The sequence below is a fragment of the Xenopus laevis genome, chromosome 3S (assembly GCF_017654675.1).
Source record: "Xenopus laevis strain J_2021 chromosome 3S, Xenopus_laevis_v10.1, whole genome shotgun sequence".
NCBI lineage: Eukaryota > Metazoa > Chordata > Amphibia > Anura > Pipidae > Xenopus > Xenopus laevis.
The window spans coordinates 63518301-63530414 of record NC_054376.1 but is presented as its reverse complement, the minus strand read 5'-3'; the positions used below and the strand labels follow the sequence as shown (position 1 = coordinate 63530414).

Sequence of the window (12114 nt, the reverse complement as noted above, 5' to 3'; positions counted from 1 at the left end):
TTTTTAACAGCAGAAAATTGAGTTTGTATTTCCCAGTGATTGAATTTAATAGAGAACCTGGGAACATCCTTGAATTTGCTGATCAAATCACAGTTGCAATCTGGGCTACAAATCCCAGAAACACAAGGGTAATAAGACTTGTAGGTTAGTGCTAATTTAATAGCCACAAATTTGCTGATCTGAAAAACGTAGATCAAAAACCTAACCTTTAAAATCATGAATGTCTCTTGATGCATGACACACAGAATTGGCTCTAGCAACCTGGCACTTTACCTCCAGAAAATGTTCATGCTTAATTTACAGTGGTTAATATATTTTAATCTTAATTCATTACATATTTTACTCCTGTGCATATATTCTCAACAGGCTGGAAGAAACAATATAAAGTCATTGTCATTTCCAAATAGATTTAAGCAGTGTGTTCAATACCTTATGGGAGCTGCCATTTTGCTTGTCTCAGTTAAGGCATTAGGTCTTAGAAGGTAAAGCAAAATAACTGTACAATATATTACTGGCCACTGGGGGTTCTGCTCTATGTCTGTAAGAGAAGCATCTTAGTAAAGAAGAAATATGGCTCCCATTAATACATAACAAATTACACAAATACTGCACTGCTTTATAACATACTCTGGACTACACGAGCAAAGCAGTCTTTTTTTGACTTTTTTCTTGCAATTTGTTGCCAAACTTGATAAGTGTACCTTGTGTAAATATTGAAAAAGCAATAAGAAATTACTTTGCTCGGCTACTCAAATCACTATATTTTACATTGTAAAATGTTCTTACTTACAAACTACAGGTATGGGACCTGCTATCCAGAATGCTGGGATTTTCCGGATAACGGATATTTCTGTAATTTGGATCTTCATACCTTAAGTCTACTAGAAAATTATGTAAACATTAAATAACCCAATAGGCTGGTTCTGCTCGCAACAAAGATTACATTTATCTTAGTTTGAATCAAGTACAAAGTATCATTATGTTATTACAGTGGATTGGGTAATGGTCTTTCCGTAATTCGGATATTTCTGGAGATAGCCTTTCTATAATTTGGATCTTTCTGGATAAGTTCTGTAAGTTCACAAGTACAGCATCAAGGAAGAAAAAGCCAGTGCCAAGAATTGCTATGAATACTATCAGCTACGGCTTTCAAGAAGCCTACACAACTCTCTTGCTTGAAATACTTAGGCAAGTTCAAAAGAAAAAAACTTCAGCTGATCCATTTTCTGTTGTTTATTGACAACACAATACTTTAAGCCAGCTTTAATTTCTTTACTGCCAACTTGCACCCTCTTAAGCTCATGGGAACTACAGTTTCACAATTCCCAGAACCTGATCCAATCCACCTGTGATTTACTGGTCATGCTGGGAGTTATAGTTCGCAAAAAAAAAGGGTTCAATATTAGACAGCATTGACTTCACTGAATTTCCTATAAACTGAAAGCCTTTTGTAAGAGATGTTTCTTACTTGCAGTAGCTTGTGTGAATACATTCTTTAACAAAAGTTTCAAAAGTAGAATACAAATATCTGAACTGACTGAATATTTCTTGCGCTTCATTGAGCTGTAATGCAGCTCCATTTGGTCTGTGCACAAATGTATCAAAGAATTACTGCAGGCAGAACAAGAAAATTGCTTGGATGATAAATCTCTGCAAATAGCATTCCAATGGGATCCCGGCACCTGCCATGCTGTACTAATGTTTGCCTCAACTCTCTGCCCAGCAGGAAAACAAGAAACGTACCGTACCTGTTTGGCGGAGTTCGGGCACTGTGTGAGGGACTGCAGTGTACATTCCTTGAGCCATCTCTAGAATCGGAGCCAGCAAAACAGCTGAATGATAGCAGCTCTGTTTCATTCTGCAAATTCACCTGACACCAGCGAAGGGAATACAGGCATTTCCTTACAGGCACACATAGGGGGAGACAGCAATGTACAAAAGCACACAGCTAATAAAAGCTTACTGCAAAGCAATGAGCCATTCTGATTTACCAGGTTGGTATGATATGAGGGTGCAGCGGAAGTGGTCGCGCCGTTGATCTCAAGCCCCGACTTTTTTCTGCAAGACACTCCAACAGAGAAAATGCCATCGACTCACTTTGGCTGCAAGTGAAGTGTTAAAAAATAGGAGTGAAAAGAATTTACGAGATGGTGCTCTAATATTGCCATGCATTTGCTGCTCTCTTCTTGAAACTCTCTCACTCCCACATTCACCACCACTTCTGCACCGCTAGGCTGCTTCCGATTTTTGCTCACAACTTGGGGACGTGAGTGCCGAGTGTTGATAGAGGGGTAGTAGGGCTGAAGTCAAGAAGAGGATGAAAGGGGGTGCAAATTACCCCTGCTGTCAAAGGGAAGCAAAGTCAGCAATTGGCGTTGATGACGCTGCACTGGTAGAAGAAGAGCCAATCACATCTTTCCTGCCCCTGGCAGCTGAAATCTCATTTCTGCATTTTTCCCAGCACAGGCTAAGTCAAGGATGGAACGCAGAGAGATAGAGAAGGCAAAAATGCACAGCACTCGATAAGCATCATTAACTGAATTCATTGAAAAGGAACCAGAAAAAGAATCGCTCTCTCCAAGCTGTGGAATCTTAAAACTCACTGCAGCCTGTTCTGCATTAATAACTCCTTTGCCAGATATACAGAGAAAAACGTTTAAGGGGGAAGGGAATGTGAAACAGCCAATGCAACTTAGCTGGAATCTTTGAGCATTAACCCCTAGAGGGAAAGAAAAGGAGGAGTAGGAGGGGGCTGTGTGAATACATCGGAGCACTGCATCACACTAATGTTCAGCTCAGAACAGTATGCGTCAGCAGTACATCCACGTTCTGACTGAAGGACGAAAGGATGAGAGAGCAGCCTGGCTGGTTGGCTGCTGCTTACAACACCAAGCAAAAAGGGAGAGAGGAGGACCATTAAAAGAGGAAGATGCTACTAGGCTCTGATATCGCTCCCTCAGCTGCTGCCTGTTCCAGACGAGACATTAAACGCAAGACTAGGAGAAACCCACAACTCACTACCTCGCAAGAAAAGGCTCTACAATGGGACTTCCATGAGGCAGGACATGAACGGCTGTAATAGACTGTCCTTCTGCAGACCCATCTCAAATCAAGGGCTCAGCACTAAGGTGCGTGTATCTGTGTTTGTGTGGATTCACCTCCAGCGTAGTATCTACAAGATCTCCATTCACTCCTTGGAGATATTGACGGATTATTGCTAAGTGTGCAAGAGGTAGGCTGCAGCAGTTGCATCCATAGCTTGGAAAGCAAAGCCAGCTATAAAAAGAGAGAGAGAAAAAGAGAAGCCAGCACGGAGAGAGGGGGGGGGGGACAGAACTCAATGCCTGCAATGTGCTTACTGCCTTTCTCTTTGTACAAATCAGAATTCTGCAGACAGTCGGGGCATCACAGAGAAACCCAAATAAAATTGGCAAACTGAATGGAAAACGCAAGATACATTCAAGGAGTATAAGGAACATTCAAATAATTTGTAATCCACTTCTACAAAACCTGTATAGATTTTCCATCTCCCTTCAGAAATGGATATTCTTCCGGCTTCTGCCAGGAACAACAGTGGAATCCAAGGGCAAATATTTCTACTGAAAAAGGCACTAGTCCCAGGGGAGCAACAGAATGATGCACCTGCATAGTGAAATGGGCCTCAACCCATCTTTATATATACCTTAATTTTTCTCTTAATTTTTGAACTTGGGTTTACTAAAAGGAGCCATTTTGTCTTTCAAGACCCCCCCACCCCATATCCCCCTCCCCCAAAGACCCTGTAGCTTTCTTCCCTATACTAATTAAAAGTACGGAATCCATGGAAGGACTGTTCCATAAGCTTGCTGTTGCACTGGATGAGAGACACTGGCTTAAGGATTCCGATATAATTTTCTTTCCATAGATACTTTATACAGGATTTTAAATTCATGCATTTTAATTCTTTAGTCACATCCTTAAAGCAAAATCACATATTTCTTCAGTTCTTACCCTAATATTTCCCCCTTACACACACATTGTTTAGATGGAAAAGGGAATTTGCAACCTCCTGAAGCCTGGTTAGGGCCAAGTTCCCGTTTCCATGCCAAATCCCAGACGATGGTGAATTATGAACGTGCCACATCATGAATTTCTTGTGGCTGGTAACTGTGCACCATACCTGGAAGGCTGTCCTATTCTCTGTAATCTACCTCATGGTGCATATGTGGATCTCCTGCGCAGCATACTCTGGGCCTCAAAGTTGCCCATCTGTCTGTTCCTGCAGTAACCAATTCAGCAAGGTCGTATGCACACGCCGTGGCCTCTCTGAAGTACCCCAAGGTATACCATCAAACACACGGTCACTCAATCTCATGGAGAACAACATACTGATGATTCAGGCTGACACTTTCCGTCACCTTCATCATTTGGAAGTGCTACAACTTGGCAGGAACTCTATACGTCAGATAGAGGTTGGGGCTTTTAATGGATTGGCCAGCCTTAACACTCTGGAATTGTTTGACAACTGGTTGACTGTAATTCCCAGTGGAGCTTTTGAGTATCTTTCCAAATTGAGAGAATTATGGCTCAGGAATAATCCTATTGAAAGTATTCCATCTTATGCCTTCAATCGGGTACCATCTTTGATGCGCCTGGACCTTGGAGAGTTAAAAAAACTGGAATATATTTCTGAGGGGGCTTTTGAAGGATTGTATAATCTGAAGTACCTTAACCTTGGGATGTGTAATATCAGAGACATGCCAAACCTTACACCCCTGGTGGGACTAGAGGAACTAGAAATTTCTGGGAACAACTTTCCTGAAATAAAACCGGGATCTTTTCATAGTTTGAGATCACTAAAAAAATTGTGGATTATGAACTCGCAGATCAACACCATACAGCGTAATGCTTTTGATGATTTGATGTCCTTGGTTGAATTGAATTTGGCTCACAACAATGTGACCTCCCTGCCACATGACCTTTTTACCCCTCTAAAATATTTAGTGGAATTACACTTGCACCACAATCCATGGGACTGCGACTGTGATGTTCTTTGGTTTTCCTGGTGGCTGAGAGAGTATATTCCCACCAATTCCACATGCTGTGGTCGTTGCCATTCCCCGCCGCACATGAGGGGGAAGTATGTGGTGGAGGTGGACCAATCAATGTTTCAGTGCTCAGCCCCTTTTATAATGGATGCTCCTAGGGATTTAAACATCTCTGAAGGGAGAATGGCGGAGCTCAAGTGTAGAACTTCTGCCATGTCCTCTGTTAGGTGGCTACTGCCTAATGGAACTGTGTTGACTCACGCTTCCAATCATCCACGAATCAACATCCTCAACGATGGGACGTTAAACTTCTCACAGGTCCTGCTCACGGACACTGGTGTCTACACATGCATGGTAACAAATGTGGCGGGAAACTCTAATGCTTCAGCTTATCTCAATGTCAGCACGGCAGAGCTTAACACTTCCAACTATAGTTTCTTCACAACTGTCACTGTGGAGACAACAGAGGTGGCTCCTGAAGACATCTCTGTGATATTCAAGCCGGTGCCAACCATGTCTACAGGGTACCAGCCTGCATATACAACTACCACCACTGTATTAATTCAGACCACTAAAATGCCCAAGCAGGTGGCAGTACCAACTTTAGATGCTGGAGACAAAATGCAAACTAGCCTTGATGAGGTGATGAAGACCACCAAAATCATCATTGGTTGCTTTGTGGCAGTCACACTGTTAGCAGCCGCTATGCTTATTGTGTTCTACAAACTACGCAAGCGGCACCAGCGAAGGAGCACTGTGGCCGCTGCACGGACTGTTGAGATAATCCAAGTGGATGAGGACATCCCCAGTGGGAGTCCCACAGGAGTATCAGGTGAGGGGGCAGTTGTAATGCCCACCATTCACAATCATATGAACTACAACACCTACAAGCCAGCACACCATGGGGCCCGTTGGACGGCTAACAGTATTGGTAATTCTCTACACTCCACAATTACTACCATATCTGAACCTTATATAATTCAGACCCACACAAAAGAGAAGGTACAGGAAACTCAAATATGACTTTTTTTCAAATTATAATGCAATAGAATGCACAAAAAGACAGTAACTTTTGTACAGAAAGAGAAAGAGACTTTTTTGTTTTCTTGTAAATGCTTATATATTAAATCTATGGGCTGATGACAGAAAAAGATTATATTAAAAATTAAAACTATTTTCTAACTTGAAAGTTCTATTTAAGTGATGGTATAATTGAGAATATAGAAAGAAAAAAATCAGATGTTTATGTGCCATAATGAATAGAAAATGATTTAGTTATGTTTAATCAGAAAGCAAAAAACACTGAATAGAAGTCCATGAGTGCAATCTGCTGTTTTCAAAAGACGCTGTTAGTGTATCAGCAGCACCCCAGTTTCTAAGGAAAATTATTTTGTTAAGAGTCCCAGATCAATATTTGCAGGTTTATCTTATAAAAAGGTTTATAAAAAAAAAAAAAAAAAAACCACAAATTTGTACTGTGCCAAATGTTAAAATTAAATACATGCAATAAAGGATTATTTTATGGAGGCTTGAAGAGGAAAAACATTTGTGATAAGATTTTTATTGTAGCATTCCTACACTTACCCTAGGATAAGTGGCAGTTCAATACAACCTGATTGCTGGCTAGAGAAAGCTGTATAGCAAATTACAGATATACATATGTATGCCAAAGATAGACTGAAGGAATAGCAGAGAGGGTGTTGCAAAGGAGCTGGCGCATCTTTCCACTCTGCACCAAACTCCTGCAGATCTAATTAACCTTGTATTTTCCAGACTAGTTTATAGGAACATCGATGAAAACAAAACAGTCTCATGGCAGTAATATTGACAGTGCAGAATTTATGCCTAAATCTCAATCACTTTGTTTGTAACCTTTTCATTATGATAACACACTAAGTGCCATGCATTGCTGAACAGTTCTGGTATTGAAGGTATTATGAAATGTAACTGATTTTCTTGCATACAAAATACCTACACAGTAAAGAATATGGAGATTTGCTTCTAGTTTGGCTTTTGTAGTGATAAACTAGGCAATAGATCTGTTCTGTTAACAAGTAAGGTGGAAACATCTCTCTGACAGCGGACTGTTTATTGTTTGTGGGGAAAACAAAAGCTTTCAGAGAAAACACATAATTAACACACATTTGTTGGTCAGTGGGCAGCTGCCTGTGTCTGCAATATTAACTTCACAACTAATAAGTGTTATAAATAAGTGTGTCTGTTGCTAGCATGGTCATGTGATATATGGGCAGAAGGCCCCGACTGCAGGGTAAGGTACAATTTGAACTGAAGCATTTTGTGTGCTTTAATGCAGATAAAACCCTCCAGCTGACTTAAGATATAAGCTCATATTTTGCTTCTTGGCTCACAATATATATGTAAATTATCACTGAAGGAATTTTGTTCAAGGAATAAATCATTTCTGAAAGAGGTCCATAATAGAAAAAGTAGGGGCATGACAGTCATGTGTTCTTTTAACCTTTACAAAGCATACAAACATCAAATGCATTTCTAGGAATAATAAGGTCTGAAGTAGGTTAAATGTTGCCTTTATTATGCAAACCAAAGGTTAATTTTCCAAAAAAACCCTGCATGCTCTAGGTAAATGAAGCATTTAAAACTTCACCAGAGTTGAGATTGCATGAAGAGAGTAAAGAAAAGCTTCCATCCATCTGAAGTACCCACAAAGTGACAATAGATGTGTTTATAGACAAATGTTCCAAGCTTTTCTAAGGTTTCATAAAGCTGTACCACTGAGTAAACGACTGAGGAAAGTACATTGCAGAGAGAGGTTCATGGTCTCCTTGAAACCACAGGGTTTGTGAACAAGGTCATTCCAAATTCTCCAAAAGCAAAGACACTTCTATCAGAGATGCTGATCTTACAGCCCTTCAAGCTGTTGTTGAACTATAACATTCATGAGGGCACTGCTGCTGCTCTGAATAGCTGTTGGGTATCACACTGGATGCCCAGAGTTTTTCCTTTATGCACTAATAACCATTTAACCCCTTAAACTGCATCATAGATTTGTTTAAAGCCAGTATTGTTCACATTTATCTCCGTTATTGAAGCTTAATAATGTACATTACATGATAATGATTGTGTTAATCTGTTCATACAGAAAGGTGGCCTAAGGTTCTACTGCATGCGTTCATTCCCAATACAATGTACATTTTGTTTCTGTTAAATGTATAGGATTGTGGGAGTAATTACAACTGTATGTTGTGGCTGGTGGCCTCTGATCTGCGGTATTCGTTTCTTCACAATTGCTTTATTATATAGCTGTAAAATACAAAGGACTTCTTTTCTGGAGAATACCGTGTTAACAAGGGTGCACATTTAATGTGAAATATCGTACAAAGCGTCAAACAGAACGGAACAATATACAGTTTTTTTTGTTGTTTTTTTTTAAATGGAACCAAAGGAAAAAATATATAGATTGCACAAATAAGCCATTGTGAAATCACAAGATAAAAGCTGGAACAGAAGGACACAGAATAATGATATGAATAATGTAAAGCTATCAGAAAATATAGATATATAAAATGAATATTCAATGTTTGTAAAACAAGCACAAAATAACCATGGGGATAACAGGGCTATAAATGTGGACAGCATCAAATCTGCCTAGCAGTTTATAGATTTTAATTTCTCTCGCATTTGGACCATCATCAAAAGACGAAGGTCCAATATGTCTGCTGCTGCATTTCACATGAAGTGCCAAGATCAGTTACGTGTTTAAATATTTTCTGACAGACACAACCATTTTTACTGTTGTACACACTGATACAGCTGCAAAATAATAATCTCTAAGCACAAAAAGAGGTTAATGAAAGTAGTATGGTCACACACCCAAAGTATTTGGTATGCATAGACCCTTAAATCATAAATAATATTCAGTGAAACACTCACTTAGGCAATGCCATATTTACTTTGTAAATCCACAAAAAAAATCCACTCAAAATTGCTTATCACATTGCTCTATATTTGTAGGGATCCCATTTAATACTTTTAATGTAATATATATATATAATACACAAAAGCCATGAATATCTTGTAAATTATATCCTTATAAACGGTGAGTTCTGATGTCATCAGTTATAAACGGTGAGTTCTGATGTCATTTCTGTCACATGACTCACTGAAATTTGTGTATTATAATAAATAAAGTACCCCCAGTTGCAAAATATGAGGATTTTAGAAGTTACCTCGGAGTTTCATGACCTGTATAAAAACACTCGGCCTTCGGCCTCGTGTTTTTATATGGTCATGAAACTCCTCGGTAACTTATAATATCCTTATATTTTACAAGAGGGGGTACTTTATTCACGATATATATATATATATATATATATATATATATATAAAAACTTACTTAACACTTTACACTAAATTATAGTAGTAGGCTCTACCACAGGCCTAAAAAGACCTCAGCAAATAAACCAGGCCATTAGTAGCTTGGTTACTTTTCAAATGAGCCATATTAGACCATTACTGATGGATTTAACATGAGTTGTTTGGAAGTTGTTTTGAAGGTTCCTATGCAATACAATTGCTATATTGCCATTTGCCTTGTGCATTGAGTTCACTTCCTGATAATCACGTGACTTGCACCTGAACACTTCCTGTGACAAGGTCCTCATTGTACTACTGTGTAATACTGAGGGAATAGGACAAGCTAATACAAAACAAGCAAAGCTGCAGCATCCTAAAGTTCACTTTATACAGCTATGAAACAAATCTGTGTGTGTTTGGTTGTGGGCAGCAAAAAGGGCTGGAACACACCCTTGATGCGAACAATGACAGTATACATTCAATCTGTTAACCTTAATTTTTTTCACTACAAAAAATACACAACATATAGGCAGAATGTGCTTTGTAGCTTAAAATTGGTTTTCTTAGCCCAGCATAATAATGGATAGCAGTGATACCTCCCAACATTTTGGAAATAAAAAGGAGGGACAAAAAAGTTGGTGCGAGTAGTGCGGTGAAAATTTCTTTGACCGCGCCCATTTTGTGGCCACACCCCTTAATTACCATGTTCATTTTACAAAACGGGCCAGGTTATGAAAATTTTAACATATTTCTGTGTTTTTTGGTTTTTTTTCAGTTATTACAGTTTTGCTAATGAATTGCCCTTTAAGCTGTGAGCCTAACTTTTTCCAAGGGACATTTTATTTTATATTGTTACAATTACTTATTTGCTTATCTAGAAATTGTTACAAAAGTATCTTATCTTCTGCTGTGGCTGTTCTGGGCTCTCTGCTAAAAGCCAATTAAGTTAGAAACTTTGTTTCTTTTTCTGCCTGTTCAGTGCAGAGGAAAAAAAAACGGAACTTTCCAGTACAAATGAGAGACTGCGGGTTGAGCTGCTAAAAGAGGGACTTGTCCCTCTAAAAACGGGACAGCTGGGAGGTACGGTGACAGTATTACTTGAGAAGGTAGACTGGTCTATGCTGTTGGTTATTAGAAAAGCTAGCCATGTGAGGGAGCCTTATAGGTCAGGCCCTGGAAAAAAGTTGGCTATATATTTTTTCTTTTAAAATGTCTACAAAGCTAGTTTAGTCTGCTTTAAAAAAAAAAAAAAGTTACTTTATTTCTATCACAGTATTTAATTGTTAAAAAATGCTTTGTCCCAGAGCATTAACTTTGTTGTGTTTTTGGTCACACTGGAAAAGTTCAGATTTCATGTACAGGTATGGGACCTCTTACCAAGAATGCTCAGGACGTGGGGTTTTCCAGATAAGGGGTATTTTCATAATTTAAGTCTACTGAAAAACATTTAAACATTAAATGAACCCAGTATTACTGGTTTGCCTCCAATAAGGATTAATAATATCTAAATTAGAATCAATGTACTGTTTTATTACTACTAGGGTTGCCACCTGTTTTCAGATGGGCAGTTTTCAACCAGGCAGGATCTCCCCTGATTGACATGGCACATCATAGCCCGTGACGTAGCACACCCTGCCCGCAACTTCACTGACCCGACCCGGAGACATCATGGCCCTGCCCCCTGCCCAGATCATGAGCCGAACAAAGGTGGCAACACTAATCACTACAGAATTGTTTAAATCTTAATTTAAACTGGAGTCTACAGGAGATGTGTTCGGTAATTCTGAGCTCTCTGGAAAAACTGTTTCAGGGATAATGGATTCCATATCTGTATAACAAAGTAATAAAAGTTTGTTTTAATTTGCCACAGCTATAACTTATCTTTAAACTGGCTCTTGTAGCTTCCAATTACTTAAATAGTAAATTCCTGAAACCTTTGGCATAGGCACCTGGTCAAAGCACCTGTATTGGCTATTTTAGGCATTGCTCTTTCAAATCAATGGAAGCCAAACAAGGGACTTTATGGCCATTTTCTCCAAGACAAAATGTGCTGGACTGAGAAGCGCAACATGTTTCATCAGACTCATTGTCAAATCAGCCACAGGCATTCCAAGAAGCAGTGTAGTGAATGTTAACGAGTCACTCAAAGGCCATTTTATTCTACTTTGCCATGTGGGTTCTTATACTGAGAATACATCTAGAATCCCTTTGATAAAGTGAGAAAAGTCTTCATGATTGTCGGAAAAGAAACAGTTAAAGGAGTACCATGAAAGCTCAAAAAGTAACAGTAAAAAATGACAAACTTACTATAAACAAAATTATACATTGTGTTCAGGGAAACGGAAGGAATACCAAATTCCCATCATGGTGAGGTATTTACAGATTTCTGACATACTTACATAAAATATAATAGGGGCAGTTAAAGCACTGGTGTTATGATGTTGCATGGCTATGATTGCTCTTACATTAGCTTTTGTTGGCAAGACAGACCTTTTAGGTTTGACTTAACTAAACTGTATATTTGCAGGTAGTATAGGTGCATTTTGTTGAAAGGCAATGTTTGAATTCAATGCTTGGCCAGCTTTATCTGCTCTTGCAATACAACTCTTAGCATTCAAGTGAGTAAAGCTGAAGAAAAAGGAGAAACAATTGTTTTGGTTCTGCAATTAGTGGTGACATAAGACTATAACGAAGTTTGAGGTCATGTTCCTGTCAAATGAAAACATTCAGACAAACCTATGAGCAAATTGCC

The 12114-nt window shown here is 39.0% G+C and overlaps 2 protein-coding genes across 2 annotated transcripts in view; one reads left to right on the top strand and one right to left on the bottom strand.

Annotated features, from left to right (window-relative positions):
• snd1.S (staphylococcal nuclease and tudor domain containing protein 1 S homeolog) overlaps nucleotides 1-12114 on the bottom strand; it is a 408840-nt gene that overhangs the window by 112195 nt on the left and 284531 nt on the right.
• Nucleotides 4125-6154, top strand: lrrc4.S (leucine rich repeat containing 4 S homeolog). Its single transcript, XM_018255652.2, has one exon. The coding sequence runs from the start codon at nucleotides 4125-4127 to the stop codon at nucleotides 6048-6050; it is 1926 nt and encodes a 641-aa protein (XP_018111141.1). The 3' UTR covers nucleotides 6051-6154.

Bases quoted from the DNA above. Each gene is read 5' to 3' on its own strand.
- lrrc4.S (XM_018255652.2), top strand. From the start codon at position 4,125: ATGAATTTCTTGTGGCTGGTAACTGTGCACCATACCTGGAAGGCTGTC.